At 48.3% G+C, this 18,776-nt stretch overlaps 1 protein-coding gene across 1 annotated transcript in view; it reads right to left on the reverse strand.

Moving 5' to 3' along the window:
* Window positions 1-13,880, reverse strand: part of PPARGC1B (PPARG coactivator 1 beta) — a 146,441-nt gene extending 132,561 nt beyond the window's left edge. Inside the window, exon 1 of the mRNA XM_078652969.1 lies at window positions 13,761-13,880. Within this exon, the coding sequence (XP_078509095.1) occupies window positions 13,761-13,832 (72 nt within the window). The 5' untranslated portion in view covers window positions 13,833-13,880. The remainder of the gene's footprint in view (window positions 1-13,760) is intronic.
* Window positions 13,881-18,776: the final 4,896 nt, after the last annotated feature.

An 18,776-nucleotide genomic window follows, 5' to 3' on the forward strand; every position in this document is an offset into this window, starting at 1 on the left:
ATTACCACACACTCCTGCCCGACCTTGCGAGCCACAACCTCTGTATAACAACCTACCCACTGCTACCCACTCAGGGGTACTCATGATCCCCAAAAAGCCCCTTTTCCTGTCCCTTACTGCCGCTTGTCGAAAAAGGAACACTGACCATACGCCGCGTCCTCCATCTGTAAATCTCGCGCTAGCTTATTCTCGTATATATTGGAACTAATGTGTCGGAAAAGAAATATACCACAACCTCCCGTCCAATGTAGTTCAACATCCACCCATAGCTTTGCATAACCACAGGCCTCCTCCATTATTCCCACAACTATACAAAATATTGTCTCAGCTAACACCACCACCTCGTTCCATCTAAGAGCGCCTTACCCTTGCTGCCCGCGTAAGGACCACCCAATCCTCCCGTTAGACTGATTGTCGCAGGTTGCCCATCCATCTTACCCCACTGGCGACATACGTTGAGGTTCCCAGAAAGCCTGATGTGGTAATGACGAACTCCTATGCTAGATATAGTACCAGTGTGCTTAAGCGTGTATAAGGAAAAGCCTGTGACAATGAAATGAATATCCTCGGCCTCAAGGCATGTAAAGCTTGCATGCGAGCCTTCCACAATTGTAGCCCCCAATGTCATCTGCATTGTACTCGTGTAGAAGGAAAGCACAGGACAATGAATTGAATATCCTTGGCCCCAAGGCATGTAAAGCTTGTACGCGAGCATTCCACCATTGTAGCCCCAATGTCACCTGCATTGTCTTATAAAGAGGCGACGCCCTCACCAAGTCCCCCGCTGATTTGATTGGTAAACACAATTTCATCTTTGATACCAAGACTAGTCAAGTATTCCTCTGTGCCGTTGCTCCATGGCTGCTGTCGATCCCCAAGCCGCTGGGGGCCCTGTGGGTGTGAGGGACTGCCGAGCCCGCCTGGGGCCTTCTTACTCCCCAAGCCGCTGGGGGCCCTGTGGGTGGTGGGACTGGCGAGCCCGCCTGGGGCCTTCGTAACCAGCCGCGTCGAGACCCTCGCGTACTCCGGGCCTGCTGCAGGAAGCACAGCCCTCCCTTCTCCTTGGTGCCGCCGGGCCGCCCCAAGCCATACCAAGTCTGGAGCCCCACGCCGGCCGCCCCCCTGCCAAAGAAAAGTACTGCTGGTGTACTGGGACCCTGAACCGCGCCCCCCTCCCTCCCCGCCCCCCTTTTTTCCCCCCCGACCTCCTCGTACCCTCTCCCTGTTAACCCCCCTTACCCCCGGTGTTCCTGCCTGTGCTGTGTGTTTAATGTTTTCATACAGTTATGTGGTGTTTCTAAAGAGAAATACCTAATAGAATTTTGTTTCCCACATCCCTGCACTAGTCAGGGTGGTCACACGAAGGGGGGCTTCACTGGCTGTGACTGACACTGGTGTCTGTGACATGGGTGGTGTCACACAAATTCAGACTTAGGAGAAAAGAGAAAGCAGGCGGGCTTCTATCAAAATGGACGATGATTGGGGTGTCTGACTGGGCTGCTGTTCAAGCCACCTCCCGACCTCGCGTCGTCCTCCAGAGCAGACAATGTGCAAAGATGCACTTGAGCCCTCCATATAGAAGTGGCGCAGAGCAGACCTAATTGTTTCTCACCCAAAACGTTATCTCTTTCTTGACAGATCGGCTATCCCTGCTTTATTTCGGGACACACGCGCCTCAGCCGGCAGTGCCTGAGGAGTACTATGCATGCGTGCATTAGCCTACAACCGCATTGTGCATGCTCCATTTACATACAATGTGTGGTCATTTCAATTCCATCCCAAAACCAGAATTACAAAATTGTCCTTTGGCTCTGAACCAAAACGCCGCCCTCCCCGCCGATTCCATTCCCAAAGACTGCGGGGCGCCGCTGCAGCGCGCCCCGTCGCCCTCCCTACATTATTTTGTTTCCCGCGCCGCCTGTCACAGACCTACCTGGGAAAGCGCAAACTTCTGTGGCGGCGCGCAGGCGATGGCCGCCCGCCTCGCCCAGCCGTGTAGTGCATCGAGGACTCGCCCCTCGTCAAGCCCCTTAAAAATAGCGAAAGCCGCCGAAGAACTAACAATCAATAAACTTAACAAGAAAGACAAAACTAGACAAAAAGCTCCTGACTAAACCCGTTCCCAGCCACCAGGTCTCAGTATCTAAAATGGTGGCTGGGAACACTCTGGAACGCTATTTAAGCTTTGGGCTTTGGGCTCCTTTTGGGCTGCTTTTGGTCCGACCCCAGCCAGCCCAACGCGGCAAAATGGCCGTTCGCTTGTTCTCCCCCCTTCCCCCTCCCAAATCTGCCCGGGGGGCAGACCTCGCGGCTCGGCTGCCCCCCAAAACCCCCTTTTATTTCACCTGACCTACTACTGTAATTGTGGATAACGCGCGTTTATGTCCCTGTGCTCCAATCCCGAAGTAGCCAAGAGGAGGCTGGCACTAAATAGACTGAACATGATGACACAAAACCATAACAGCGATTTCTGAGGATGCAGCAATGGCCATCCGCTCCGATTCACTGGGATTATGGGGATATGGAGATAGGTGACTAGTAAATTACGCACTCATCTCTGCAGCAGGCGCCATACTTAATACGTTAAACTATTTCACCGGTTATACATATTGTTGGCCTATTAACCCAAAGAAGGCCTTCGAGTGAGCCATGGCAGAAGCCTTGCACAATATGCGTAGCTTCATTGGTCATGCGCTGCGTCACCGTCAACAGTACGGTTCTCCCTCGTCCACACCACCTGTGCAATACCCTCACCCGTGTCTGCTCCTCACAACTGCCAACTTTACAACGCCAGCTACTCACGCTAGACATTGGATTGTGTCCTTCCTGTTCAGGGATCGGAAGAAAGCCAAACGTGTTGCCCATTAAATCAATGGCCTCTTGTGGAAAGAAAACTAGGCAGTTAGTTACATAAGCCTAGCATTAGGTACATCATGAATGAGATTATATAAAAAGCAAGATCACTAGTGGTTCAAGGCGGAGCAGAGCGCGGGTGCCGAAGCCCACAATGGTACGTGCAGAACGTGATTACATTCTAAAGTGAAAGTGAATATTCTCCAGACTTACAGGAAGCCCTCGAGACATTTCCTCCACTGTAAGCAGCGCATGCGGTTACGCTAGGGGCGGCCTTTGCTAAAACAAGCGAAATTAAATTTGGAGCCCTTCTTTCTGCTCCTCCCATATTTTTTCTTCTCTCTCCAACTTATTCCCTTTAACCTATTCTAATCCCCCTCTCTCTGAGTAAACGAACAATTTAAAATGCAGACTCTTTGCTGCAATACGTGTCTTTTCTGAGAGTACGCACAAGCAGCCTTCTCATTTCAGAGCCCTTCTCATGAGGATTACTGCTGCTTCAAGGGGGTGGAGAACGGGTTCCAAGCGCCTGCAACGCAGAAGAGGTAGAAAGGGGGCGAGGGTGTGATGAATCTAGCTCGGAAGTGTAAAGCTGCACTTGAATCACCATGCCCACTGGATGCTGTGTACAGCGCACACTTTTGCTTTTAAACGATACATAGAACCAGTGGCAACCGGTGGGATGAACGGAGCAGCCAGTCAGGGCCACTTAATATTTATTTGCATGGTTTTCTTTCTGTGTTGGGCCTGGCAGAGAGAGATCTCCTGTTGACCTCTTATTTCTCCGCTTCTTGCCACCAACATGCTACCTCTGGTGCCCTAGTACAGTATCAGAACAATGCAGCAGAGACTGGTCGTGTGGCACATCAAGTGGGCAGTCACCCGACCTTACAACAGCTTGAGGAAGCCACGAAGTTTTGTGGTCTACACTGATTTTATTTACCGCCTCATCCTTCTTGCTGCTTGGGGCGTGTTGTGTGTGTCCCTCCATACCATTTACTTGTTAAAGCATGAGGAGATTAGGTGATTTGCCCAGAATCACAAGATGTTGAGTAGTCGCCATGACTCGAAACTGGTTCCCCAGTTCCAAATTCGCCATCTGTGGCCATAAAGCCACATCATCTCCATTGTTAGGGGTCAGCCTTTTGTGTAAATAGGTCAAGTACTCTCCTTCCTTCTGCCCCCTCATCTGATTAGCTTATGTAGCTGCTAAATTACAACTGAATGGCTCTGGGAGGGAGCAGAGGGCGAAGGGGCTGAGGCTAGGGCAGGGTAACAAGAACGTTTATCTAGGGTCTGAAGAGAATGGACAGGCGCTGGGACCTCAAAATGCAGGTTTCCATGCAAGCTTAGGTCGCCTCTCTGAATTAGGGAGCCCTGGGCCTGGGCCGAGGTCCCCCAAACCTAAAGCCTGCCTTGGGTCTCATCTTCAAGTACACCAGACAGTGTCTTCCCTCACATGGTGGGGAGGTGTGGCGAAGAAACCAGCAGACTGGAACACGGAATGAAAGCTCAGCAGGTTAAAGGTACATCCTATGGTAACTCACACCGAGAGCCCCCCTTGTGAATATTAGATTCTAAATCTGGTTATTTACAGCAACACAGCAGCACCAGTGAGTAACAAAACTTGTTTGCGACTGTTGCTACACCATGCAGCTCTGACAGGGCTCAAAAGAGAATTCTGTTGGCGTAGGATCAGGGAGAGCACAGCTTCAGAGGGGAAAGAAGGCACAGAGGTTTTTGGGTGGCAGGTTTTTTAAAAACACATTTGGGACAAGAAGTGATGCTGTGCTCTTTTTTGGGCTTCCAGAACCTTCCTATTCCCCTGCGCAGTAGTTGAGAGCAGGGACAGATTATTTTTTTCGGGCATTAAATAACATAAACTTATATATGGATAAAAAGTGAATAACTGGTTTTACAAGTGACATCTCGGACAAAGAATGTGCCCCTCATCACTGAGACACCCTTGGTGAAAAATGTCTCCATCATTCACTGTTACCAACCTAAAACTCTATGTGCTTTAGAGATTTGATGTCAGCCTCCGGACACTGCCAATTTGGTACGTTATGCGTCAGAAGTGGATAAAATGAGTACCAAAGTAACATTTTTTTTTCCAACTGGCTCATTAACCAACTGAGACTGGCCCACATCAGCCTGATTCCATCGTCCCAGCTCTGTCTGGGGCGGCTCTTTCCTGTTGATGTCCCTGCCCGATTAAGACTAGAATATAGTGTGCTGTGTACATTTTACATAGAGATGGGCGAGCAGAAGATAACCATCTTCGGTCTTGTTGGATGGAAGCGCCTTGAGACACGCCACAGTGGGAGAGCAGAGAAAGAAAGGACTCAGAAATAACTGACCTGGACAGGGCTCTGGGGCAGACTCTCCTGTCCGAAGTGATGAAGGATATTTTAAACCAGACAGTGCTTCTTTTCTGTGTCCTTGCTGTTTCGCGCTTCTGTAAATGCAATTAAGCGGGACATGATGGCCCACAGATCCACCCCACCATCATCCTCCCCATAAATTTGGGGCAGGAAGCTCCCAACTAAAGCCCAGGCCTGCACCCTGACCCTCACCATGATTAATGAGATCGAAGGCCCCCTGCAGCAGGCCCTGCTACCACTTCAGGGCCAGAGATACTTTTGAGATGGGAGGGCTCTCAAAGAAGGGGCTATTTTAACATGAGTAATCCATATTCCTGCATGGGACTGAGCCCATTCTAGGTTGCTTTTACTCTATACCAGCCATTCAGCAGCAGTGTAGGGGACAACAATATGCATTCATTTATGTTTTTCTTAAATTAGGCCCTGTGAGCAACAAGCCAACAACCTAGCCGAACTCTGGGGCAGGAAACCCCAACCAGTAGCCCCCCCCCCCCAAAAAAAAAACTCGATTCATAAACTCAGGGGGGGTGGGGGGCAGGGGGCACAGGGGTGTAGCTGAGTTAATGTGACAGTCATTGTTTTTGGCACTGCATCTACACCCCTCCCCATCTACATGCAATATCTCAGCAAGCGACTATGGGCATTCGGGCCCACTGGTGCTCCCAACCATCATCCTGAACATGGGCCACCGTAAAAGCCAGGAACAGGTGATCCATGGACATGCAGCCTACTCCCCTCCCACCGACTAGATGTTATGTCATACCGTGTTTATAAAGCATGCATACACCAAAAAGCTTTCATGGGTCTGAAAGCACAGAGCCAGAAAAGGCCCAAAGCTTAGCCGTAAGCCTGTCTAAAGAGCCAGGTTTTTAAAATAAGTCCTGAAACCAGCACAGACAGTTGCTGCTTTTATGTTTAAGGGAAGGGAATTCCATATATTTGGTGCGATCACAGCAAACCTGGTTCCACGCAATCTCTTCCTGTTAAATGTATGGACCTCTCATAGATTATGATGGGCTGATCTAAGATTAGGTTTAGAAATGTAATTCCAGAGGACACAAATGCTGGGCTTTTGCCATGTCGAGATTTTAAGACAATGCACCCAAGTTTGAAAAGTGTCATCTGAGCGACTGGAAGCCAGTGTAATTTTATCATCAAAGGTTTGATGTGGACCTGACGCGATGATGCCCTCTGGTGTGTTGTATACCCTCCCTATCTCTTCCATAACTAGAAGTAGGTTGCAACAAGATGTGCTGGATGTGCCCAATTGCTCTTCAAGAACAGAGACAAGTCATCTCTGGACACACCTGACTTTAACCATATGCCTACCAGGCTCAGGTAGTCTATGAGCAGAAGGCCCATCACCCACGATTACGTTAGGAGAGAGGGGCCTGAAAAACAATATTTTGCTTTAGGGATATTGGAATAGAAAAGTTTGAAGACCATTGACCCAAACGCAACTGTAGCAGAAATCTGTCAGAGACCCACAGGTCGAAATCTCAAATCTAGTTTTGACTCAGGTCAAATTTTTATGCTGGGATCGATGAAAAAAACTTTTGAGATGTTCAACAAAAACTGCTATCAGCTAAGAATTTGCATCGGAGGCAAAGAATGGGGACAGTAACAAGAACTTGCACTTATTACCACATGCTTACGTGATCGACCAGATGAGTTAAAATAATTGTTTTCATTAACTGTTTAAATGTGCAAATATATCCCAATGCATTTTTGGAGCCACAATATTGTAGAGTATGCCCGGCCCTCCTAAAATAGGGTTAGAGTAACACAAGGTCAACAAGAACCAACCCATTTTATATCAGGCTCACAGTAAAGCGACCAAGGTTTTGACGAGAAAAAGTTGATTTGTTGCATTGTAGGGTGTGTACGAGAGAGATACCCTTCACATACAAGACCACAATGAGTCTGAGAAGCTACGTATAGATGGTGGTAGTAGTTTGGGCCTGTGTATCATGCCACAGGAAGTATAAATCTGAGACCTGCTCAATGAGCCCACTGTTCAACAAGTGGGGCATTATGACTTTTACTCTTACATGTAGGCAAAATAGGGGACACATGCTTAAATTGTCCACTGATAAATAAAATGCGAGTTCTAATCCCAGCTTCTTCGCATGACCACATTGAGTGATTCTGGCCATGCACAGCATGTCTTTGGGCATAAATTCTATTATCTACCAAAATGATAGGAGCTTAGAAATAGACTAAATCAAAGCATTAGGCGGTGTTTCGAAACTAAAATAAATGCATATTCAAACTATTTCCAAAGTCTAGGAGTGTTGGCGCCACACTTCATAGTAAGCAGGAAGGTGTGGACAATATTTGAACCCAGAGCATAAATACGGTGGCAGATTAAAATTACGGCATTGTATGGCCAGTGCCAACTGATACTCTAAACCGCAGGGTTATTGATTAACAAAAGGTGCTGTGGTAACCTGGCCAGTGCATGGCACAACACATTGGCTAAAGGGGAGAAACAACGCATATAGCCTTCACAGATCAGGATGTGAATGTCTTATTAGGAGCAAGTGACAAAATGAAAGTCATTATAGAATTTAGGGCCACGGCCTGTAAGGAGGCATTTACACACTTCAGAATTGTGGCCTGGAGGGTTAAGACTGCTGACTGAGAATCCAGGGGCTGTCAGATCCAATTTTGGTTTTCCCATTTAAAACACGGTCACTTCCCTGTGCCTCCGTTTTACTTTTTTCTGCCAACAAAGACTGAACAATACTGTAATAATTCATGTATTCTGTGACCGTGTCTAGAAATGCACTTCCTTAAAAATACCCGTTGAGTAAGCCAGTAGAATGCACAGCATAATGCACCAACAGTAAAGATAAGAAATAGGGAAAATAACAAAATGGCGTCTTGTAGTAATATATAAGCCACAAATGCTCATCTCAGTGCATTCCTAGCATTTAATCAACCATGGAAGTATACAATGGATAGCTGCGACTGCCATTGTTCATCAAAATGCACACACTCTCGTATAGCAAATGTGATGCATTGTAATTGCATTAATATCGTACTTAATACCACTTGCAAGGTATGGAAGCACTTTACGCAGTCAGCCCGCTGCTCCAGAAACCAATATTAATCAAGGAGCTATTGGAATTAGTCTTGTACTCTCCAGAAGACGATCCTCTGCTTTTGCTCCAGTTTCTTTCCGGTAGATTAAACTCATGCGGTTAGATGTGATCATTAGAGGAGCAACTTGAATTCATGCAAAGGATTGCTGGGATTAACGAACAGATTAGAGCAGATTAGGTATTATTAGATTGAAGGGGTATGGTTTCAAATGAGAGATCGTGATCTATCAAATGAGGTGTGGTTATTTTGGAGAAATGCAATATTAACGATTATAGCAATCATGAATGCAATTTAGGTGGAGTGTCTTCTCAGCGAGACAGTAATCGGAGAAGGGAGAGACAACCTTTGGACCATTTTAGTCAGTGTCATTTCTACTTGCAGGACTTTAGGAAAATATAGGACACTTTGAAACAGCATGCAACAGGATGCAAAACTGTGTAAAGAATTGGTAGTTGAGTGCGAGGTAGAGCAATAATGAACCCCAAAGGCTTAATCTGTTTTCAAATTTAAAGGACACTTGAAAGAGAACCAAACCAAAAGAAGGAAGAGACAGTACAAAGCTGCAACCAAATGTAAAACAGTTCAAAAGTGCATCCAAACAAGCACTGGCAAAGCTATTTAGTCTCGCCTATACGAGATCTATTGGCGAAGTCAATATTTCGAACGTGTTGCACAAGCGGCTGTGCAACACTGCTTACAGAAAAAAGGAGTGCTGTGATAACGACAGCGCAGTCCACGCTGCTGTTTACAAAAAAAGTGGGGGGAAGCAACACAAGGGAGGAGAGGTGGAGGGAGCAGCAATAACAGACAGCAGGTGGGAGTATAAAGTAAAACAAGGGAGGTTTGGGAAGGAAGTGGGAGCACCAGATGGTAAGGGGGTGGGGCAGAAGAAATAGTACCTCAACCACAGCACAATGAGTGGACAGCCACTAAGTTAAATCAGTGCTTGGTCCATGCTCCACTGAAAGGAACAGAAGTGACGCTTGGCCTGCAATGGCCAATTAAGAGGCAGCAAAGAAGAGTGACACTGAAGCCAACAAATAGAAAGCAAAGGTTGGCGACAAGCCTTTTATAGTAAACAATAACATCTCGAAAGGGAGAGTGCATAAGCTGTCACTGGCTCAACCTAAAAACTTTTAGCAGTGGTACAAAAGTGTTCCTACGAAAATATGCTTGTTTGATGACTACTGAATAAACCATAGCTGGACAGTGCAATGCCTTCACATTAGCTCTGAGATTTCAGATTCTGCGGTTTCAATTTAATTAACTAAAACATGAGACGACACTTTTTTTATCTGCCGAGTTTATTGCCATTTGCTCGCTTAAACAAACATGGATGTGCAATGGATGGCCTATCAGTTCTGCATCATACTCCTAATACTTTTCACTTTTTTAAAACCGAAACTAAGGGTAAAACAGACACAGAACAGAGTTAAAGAAAAAAACCACTAACGCGTCATTTGAAAGTAGTGGCAAAAAAATGAAAATATGGTGACTATTTCTGGTTGTAAATAAAAAGGGAAGCTGGGGGTAGGGGTCTGCTAAACAAGGATAGCGGAGTGCATTGGGGGGAATTCCATGCCACGTGCGCCGGTCCACTCCCACCACCACGTGCTCTGCAGCCTCCGCCGCTCCATTCACAAGTGAATGGGTTGTAAGAAGCCGGAGGGCGGGGCTGCCTGTAGTAAAGCAGTGACGTCAGCGGCTGCCTAGGGAACTGCCCCCACTCCTGGAAAGTGCCGGGCATGTGATGCGAGCCGCCCGCGCGGCGCTGGCGTCAGCACTGACAGCCGCGGGAACAGCTCGCGCGTCCAGAGAAGTCACATGCTCGCTGCACGCCCCCTGAGCGCAGGTCATTAACTCCCGCAGCGCCCGGTCTGGGGCAGCTGGGTGCGGGCCAGGCGGTGTCCTGGGCTCCCCGGCACAGACTCCTAAGCCCCTGGGGGCGGCGGAGGGCACGTTAACCCTTAAGCGGCCGCAGCATTGCATCACCACTTGACGCTCCGTGAAGAGCCGGCTACACAGGTGCCGCGGGGCCTGCCCAAGCAGGTCACGCGCTCTCCAGTTCATGGACATGTTGCGTAAGTCCTCCCTGGGGCTGTTGCTGCATCTCAAACGTGGAGCTGCTGGGGAACTTTTGATAACCAGCGTCCCCCTCCTCCTGCTGTTGGTTTAATAGCACTGCAGTCAAATAGGGAATCCGTGTGGTAGAGGCGGGCTGGCGACTAGGAGAGAAGGGAACATTTCCTGGCAAAGGGGTGCCCCTGAAAGTGCTCCTAGACGCCTGGCACAGAGGCAGCCGCAGGTCAGAGTGTCCATTCCTGATGCCACATAAAGGGGTGAACGTAAAGGTATTGTCGGCTTACCGTACAATGCGTCAAAGTAGGTGGGCATGATATACAATATACATATGAGCTACCCATTTATCTGACACGCGAATAGTTTCTTTAAGCTGCCATAGCAAGCAAAATACTCCACCTCTGTACACCACGTTCTATGCGTCGGGTTTTCTGGATTTCCAACCTGTTTTTAGCAAGTAAAATTACTGAATAACGTGCATCGGCTCATTAACCAATTAACACATCTAATCTACCAGGTGTGCACCCAGCCACAGAGAAGCTATATATTTTTAGAAATGACCATGCCATACCACGTCTTCCGGAAAAAAAGCATACAGAATATTCAAAGAACCGTACACATAAAGACACCATTCCATGATACGTGCAAGCAGCACAGAACCCCATGCAGTTAAAAATACAAATGATACTGTCCGCATCACTTTCAAATTGCATCACACATGCAGAGGCAACCAGACAAACATCCGCGAGTACTTAGGTACAGGTAAATAGCCAGATACGCCCAAGAAAACATGCAAGCACCGCACACATGCAGGCAACATATCACAAACGGGAGCAGCAATGGAGATTTCGTCTGAAACCGTGCCCTCCAAAGACAGACCCACGTAGATTAATGCATACTGGAAATAATGTATTTATTCGTATTTGTGTACGTTAGCAGCTGTAAAACCCTCTGATTGAGTGTATGCCCTTACGCAAATGTTGCCAAAATGTAGAGCATGTTCTCACTACCCACTGTCGTGCAGAGAAGAGACCATCAGGTATTTCTCCAAATCTTTAGATGTGCCTTCTGCCTCAATGCTCCTACCGTGTGATTTCATGTGTACTTAATTCGGCATTGCTTGCAGTGCCATAACATATTTTTGCACTGTACTCAGGTTGATCCTTTACTAGAATGTCCCCCAGGGCTTGGAGCCATTCTTTCCTGTCTTCACGTTGCACAACAGGTGTATGTTTTAATGCCAGCGACAGACCAACAGCAAGCAGCTTTCACTGCACCAATCTGGCTACAGCAGGTCGGAACGGGCCATGCATGAGAGATGTGCTGTGTCAACAGTACAGCCAATGCAGGTACCCTTCTACCAGGAAGGAACATTACACAGCCTACCTCCCATTGCACCCCGCCCGCCACCCACAAGCACCTTGAAAGAACAGGTCTAGACTTACCAGCACACACCTGGCACATGACCCACCCGTCACACCTGGTCAGATCCTCCTCAACCATGTTCCAGCGTCCCACTTACCAGTCCAGAACAACCTACCCACCCCAGGGAGGCACACCGTAAGGACTAGGTCAACTCATAAGCACAGACAAGTGTTCTTTCTGCCCACGCTGTCAAAGGCCATCTGTGTCTCAAAAATGCACCCATATTGACTCAGATCAACCAGTCCTGCGATCTCACTTTGGGGCTGCAGGGCTTGCGGCACTACAGCGCACGCGTATTGTTGCAACTCCAATCTCAAAAGGCAGGAGCCAGTTTGCCCGTTACCAAACTACCAATATTGCAGCAGGTTGGTGCTTACAACCCTACCCCTTTCGTCTACGCAGATAAATAGGCAATCCCCTAGTTAGTACACCAGCATTTTACTTTCTTTTAGTAGTATACTAGTTTTCTGTTTGCATTAACATCGAAGTGGACTCGGATGTAGGCTCATCTTACTATATGTTTGGAGGTATGATTAGGTTCGTATATTTCTTTCACACTGTATACATATTTAACTCTAAATGACATTGCATTTATTCCACATGCTCTCTTTATGCAACGCATCTTGCATTCTGTATAAAGTGCCCACTGTCCTGCATGGGAGCACATATCGTTTTTTTCTGTGCAGAATTTAATTAGGAACTGGGCAAGGTGTATTCTCTATTATACACGTAATAGCAAATTGCTACGAGAAACAACCGCATATTGCACAAGTAAAACGTTTATACATCACGTGTACTTTTTTCTTGATCAGTATCACCGCACAGGGGAACACACTATGCATACTCTGTCTAATATGCAGTGTTTCTTTCTTGTAACCTCTCTACCAGCACTCAGTGCTGTCCAGCCGGGTAAACCTACCCGCACTATGACGTGGGGTTCATTTTCACTTCCTCCTCCCAGTGTTCACCAGAGCCGCAGTGGAGGCTGCAGATGGCACCCACCCTGCAGACAGCTGCCTCCAGCTTCCCATGAGCACGCCTCGGTGTCACGAGACAGCTCCACGTGTGCAGAATGAATGGAGTTCGCGAAGGTCTGGCGCTGGAAGGAGAGGAAACCGTGCAGTGGGGATGCTATAAGCAGCACACGGAGGGGTTTCTAGCACGTGTGTGAACTAAATGGGAAGATTTAGGGGACCCTGTGCCAGATACACGAGAGAGAGTAGCGCTTGCAAATACATTGTGGGCGTCAAGCTTATGAAACAGATTTAGTGGTTAGGAGCTGGCATGTGGCAACCATCGAGCTTAAAAGCATGCACAGGGAGGGGGAGCAAACGCAAGACCCGTTAAGCACATGGCGAGCAAACCCTGCAATACTTGGAGGGTCACACGAGGGGCTACAGCAACCGTGTGTAGTCTGGGACGCCCCATATTCAATGCGTTGGATTCTCGCCCCCAAAAGCGGTGCTGCTAAAAGGCATTTGCTGCAACTTACGCCGGGAAGAGGACGTGCTTAGCTGAATAGCAGGTTTTAGGGTTGCCGGACGACAGGGCACGTGACAACGCGCGGACACCGAGGGCATAGGTGGGCACTGGGCAGAGTGCGCAAGACACACCTCGCCTCGACAGAGGGCTCGAGGGCATTCTGCGCTCCTGCCTTCCAGAGCCCCCGTGCAGCGAGCAAGGTTGCACGAGACTGCAGCACAGCAGCAACTGTGAGCTGCTCACTGCGTAGCGGCGCGCGAGAGGGGCTTGAGCGCGAGGCCGGCGCTGATTGGGCAGCGGGCGCCTCGCGCCGGCCGGCAGCCGTGTGTGTGTGCGCGCGCTCCTCACACCGGCGAGTCCTGTCAGTTGGTGGCATCGCTCCTGCCTCGCTCTGCTCTCTGCTGCTCCCGGCTCTTTTCGCTTCCTCACCTCAGACTCCTCCAGGTAGCTGAATACGAATGAACTGAGTGCCTCGTCCAGCTCCTCGCCGCACTCCGCCATCTTACAGCAGCGCCTCCGCGGCCCGTGTGAGGGAGTGTGGCGAGAGCGGGCTGAGGAGAGCCGAGTAGGCGGAGCCAGAGACGGAGAGGGGAGTGGCAGTGTAAAGCAGCATTACAGTGGCTCCTTTTGACAGTGCATGCTGGCTCTAGCCTGGTACGTGTACTTGCCTCGCTCCAGCACGCACACCGGCCCGCAGCCTGGCGCACTGGCTGTAAACGCATCACCACAGCTCCATTTATTCTCTTCTTCCACAACATCTTCAGAATCGAACGTGATGACGCGCCATGAGCAAGGACATTATTGAACACCCCTGCACCTGAATATAGCGCTCTTTAACACACCGAGACAGTATTTAGTCAGGCCTACCTACATTGTTTTGCATTCTGAGGTGGTATATAGAAGTTACCTGTCCATGGTGCTTAATCTGCCACCATAGTACTCCCCTGGCTATGGACGTTGACACCTTTCGGCTAGGTAAAGAGATGTGTCTGTGGTACGTACATGATGCAGCAATACACGCCTTTCTATGGTGCTTTAGATATTGGAGCAATACAGCTCTGATTATTATGCTTGTCATTCTGGGCCGATCCGGAACTGATCTACCCCTAGCTCAAAGTGTAGAAAGATGTCAGCTTCCATCGGTAGGATGATGAGTCCGGTTTATCGACAATAGAGGTGCAGCAAGATCCACCGTCCACAAATGACAACCGCTTCTAGTTGTCTCCACAGGAGCAACACAGTTTCAGAATCCAAACCAGAATTTCGAAGATCAGATCAAGCTCACAGTAGTTTTTTTTGCAACTTCTCCCCAACGTTCCTTCTCACATGCTCAGTCCAGTATTCTGTACCACTTCATGCACACCAACATTCCCATTCTACAAACCAACATTATATATCGCCTCCCGCACACCAACACCCACATAATAAAGGTGCATAAGTATTTCACAATACCACATACTCCTCAACATTCTATACAAGGAATCAGAAGATAAACCTGAAAACACAGAACATAACACACGTCCTGCTTAAAATAAGTCCACTCTAACCTTTCACCTAACATACCCACCACACCACCAAAACCCACAGAAACTTAACGACACCAACAACTCACATACACAGGAAAAAATTAGCAAACTATAAAAAAAATACCAACACCAGAACATTAAATCTCACAGAATCCATGAGCCTGAAATGGGTACTTCCACTGGAAACTGCCAATTTGGGTGTAGCTCGAGTCTTAGGGGCTGATTACGAATTTTTGTGGTGTAGCGGTGGGACCTCCCCGCCACTGCACCGGCAAACTTTCGTGTGAACTACCCACCACATTATGACGTTTTAAGTCACTGGCGGGCGGTTCTTGGCGTTCCCACAGCGGGCCTATAAAATAGACACTGCAATGCGAATGTCAAAGGAAGTTTGAGCACTGCATTGACTGTGAAGTCCATGCCTTGCGAGAACTGGGGGTGCATGCACATAGAGGGGCACATGGGAGGCCTAAGGGCTAATAATGATTTCTACGGGCCTCTTACGGTCAGACTCGCTTGTGGTGGGGTGACAGTGGTGGTCTTCTGACCGCCACATTACGACCATGTCAGGTGTGCTGCTCTGAGACTGCCGCCAGGGAACCGCCGTTCTTTGGTGGTGGTGCAGCGGTCTTGACATAGTAATATGCTTGGCAGGACATCTGCGGTCCCGCCAAGCATAATACGGCTTTCCTCACCGCCACAGATTTCATGGAGATCTTTCCCCCATGAAAATAGTGGTGGTGAGGGAAGAAAGGGAGCCCTACAGGGCACCCTTGTGTCTCACACCATGTGGATGCACACGGGGGGCACAACATGTGCCCCCCTGTGTGCATGCACCCCCAGTTCCAGCACGGCATCAACTTCATAGTCCATGCTGTGCCGAAACTTCCTTTGAAGATGCCATTGCTGTGCCTATTTTATAGGTACCGCTGTGGAAACACCAAAAGAACCGCCCGCCAGTGACAAAAAAATTCATAATACAGCGCACAGTTCTCACGTGGTTTTGGCGGTGCGACAATGGGACGGTCCCACTTCCGCACAGCCAAACTTGTAATCAGCCCCTTAGTGTCTGTTGCAAACCATCCACACCCATGTGTGCAACAGTTCCTTCTAACATCACCACATCACCTTCTTGTTCCCCAATTTCAACTGGAACCCCCACACCATGTCCAGAATGAACCACTACCTTCTCCTGGCATCGGTGAACAGCTGCAGAGTGGGGTCTGTCTGATCTACATCTTCAGTGTTAATAACCATCCCAACTCAGGACAGGTATGTGCTCTTACATTGGAATCAATGGTCTTTATGGTAATTGGGCAGAGCTATATATAGGGGATAAGAGATAAGAAGTAGACATTAGGTGGTAGTACCAGGGGTGGGCTATCTGTCACTCTCAGCTTATATGTAGTGATGCACCTGCTCTCCCCTACCTCCATCTTCCCACTCCCCTGGACACAAAGAGTAGCTATGGTGTTAACCACTGACAGCGGTATTGGCTTATCCTCAGTGACATTACAAGTCTGAAAGGACTGGAAATATTCTGACATGATGAACCCCAGGAAATTATCTATTTCCGTACGAGACCATGTTCCTTTTCTTACCCCTTTGTATGCATGCATGCAAGAGCTTAGGAACAATCTACCGAACGGCTCTCTGCCTGTAGGAGCACCAGTAGGTGCTCTATGCTGGGAGCAAACGTTTTGCATCATGGTGCCGGAACCAATACTCTTTCTGTCTAATGTATTAAATGAGGGAGGTGGACATACCATACTAAGCAAGGCAAACCACCCCTCATAGATATTAATATAGGACAACGGCATGGACAATAAGTTCTCACTTTTATGGGTCACGGAGGGAAGTTGTCCACACACCCAACAGTTTTTCATGTTAGACACATTATGTGTCTGGTGCAACATTTGTATAAACTCATTATCCTTATAAGACGTTTGGTGTTCCCTTTTGTTAGGTGCCAAAGTTACAAACATATATTCAGGGGGAGCAGGTGTTGTACCAATCAAGGAATGCACACAATATTTTGCTTCAAGAAACCATATTATTCCAAGCATTGCTATGAGAGAAATCAGGACAGTTAGCATTAAAACTATTTTACTCTTTCTTGACCAACCGGGCTAACCAACTCCATTCTCCTCCAAAAGTGTTGCTACAAAAGGCTTTTCCTCCTCAACAATCGGGCGGCCAAAGGGATACATAGTGATCAAAAGAGAAAACACAATGCAATGGTGTCAATGACAAGGAAAAAATAGGATGGGAAAAGAGTTCCCTGCGTCCTTCTGAGCGTTGCTGGCAGACTCCTATTGTTCATCTACGGTGGGGCTGCGTGGTCGCGGCCCGTTGAAGGAATCCCACTTCGTCCAGGATAGGGCACCCCCCTTTTCGGGAAGACACTTTCAGCTTATCCTGTTCAGTATCTCGGACAATTCACCAACCTCCCTTTCCCTAAGCTATTGTTGGTACCACGGACAGGGTACATACACCCTATTCTTAATCCATGCAGTAAATCTCTACTAATCTGACTTTTCCTTTGGTGCACTGTCCATCCATCTGGGGCACACATTGTACCTAGCTACTCCAGGCACAGAGTAGTCAGTGAACAAGGGCTCAAATTCAGAGGGGCCAAGAGACTGGGACTCAAGCACTTGTGGGTCAGGTGGAGGAGTAGCCTGGATGGCCATTACTTCTGGGGGGACCGCTTCATTCAACACTGCATCGTTCTCCTCATTGGATTGCACCCATGTCAATCAGGCTTCCGAAAAAGGGATGAAGCGTGGCACTTTCTCCGTCTCCTGGTCACCTATGCCATCCATTACCCACTTGTCATAGGGGAGAGGCAACGGTACCATGCGGCAGTGATTTGTGTGTATTCAGTTCTTCTCACCGGTCACTTTCACAGCACTCCTGGTGGCAAGAAGTACCTGCAGAGGCCCCTTTCGACTGGGCTCCAGGCTCCCCGTCTCTGGAAGTGCCGCACAAGGACAAAGCCACCAGGTCGGATAGTATGCCCGGGCCCCTCTTTTTGCGGTGGTAATATCTCTTGTATCTGTTTAGTCAATTCCTAAAGATAATCCACTAACAAAGGATACTCAATGTCGGAAAAGTGCTTCGGTCGCGGGACGCCCCAAACATTTGCTGGGCGACCGAACACGACCTCACATGGGGACATTCCTGTCCTAGTGAGAGCTCTAGCCCTGGTTGACAGAAGGGATAACGGTAAAGCACCTGGCCACTTCAATCCTGTGCTTTCCTGAATTTTGCTAGTTTCAGTTTGAGAGTACCATTGTACTTCTCAACCAAACCTGCTGATTAGGGGTAGTGTGCAGCGTGAAACTTCTGTCTAATGTGTAAACAATCACACACCAACTGGATGACTTTTGATTTGAAGTGACTGCCATTGTCACTGCAAATCAAACAAGTCAAACCGAAGCGGGGAAAGAACTCCTTCAGGGGGGCTTTCGCCATCACCAAAGCTGTATTCTCCTTCGTGGGGTAAGCCTCAACCCATTTATTGAATGCACAAACATCCACCAACACATATTTCAAATTGTTAACCCACTCCATCTCAATATAGTCCATCTGAAGGACCTCAAAAGGGAAAGAAGGGGGAGGGAAATTGCCAGGGGGTGTAGGAGGGCCTTTCCCAGGATTGTACATCATGCATATCATACAGTATTTAACCAAATGACCAGCTATTTTCGGGATGTTATCATTCTGCCACACGAGGGCTAATAGTTTGCATATGCCTTTGGCACCAATGTGAGCTGGCCCGTGCTCCATAGTGACTACTGGGAGGACATAGAAATCCGGTAACATCCACCTTTGCTTTCCTGACTTATCCGTCCAGCACCCATCTTCGTCTAAACATGATGTGCTTTCCTGCCATACTGCTAGCTCCTCAATCATT

Source organism: Lissotriton helveticus, chromosome 7 (genome assembly GCF_964261635.1).
Source record: "Lissotriton helveticus chromosome 7, aLisHel1.1, whole genome shotgun sequence".
In the NCBI taxonomy this organism is placed as follows: Eukaryota; Metazoa; Chordata; class Amphibia; order Caudata; family Salamandridae; genus Lissotriton; species Lissotriton helveticus.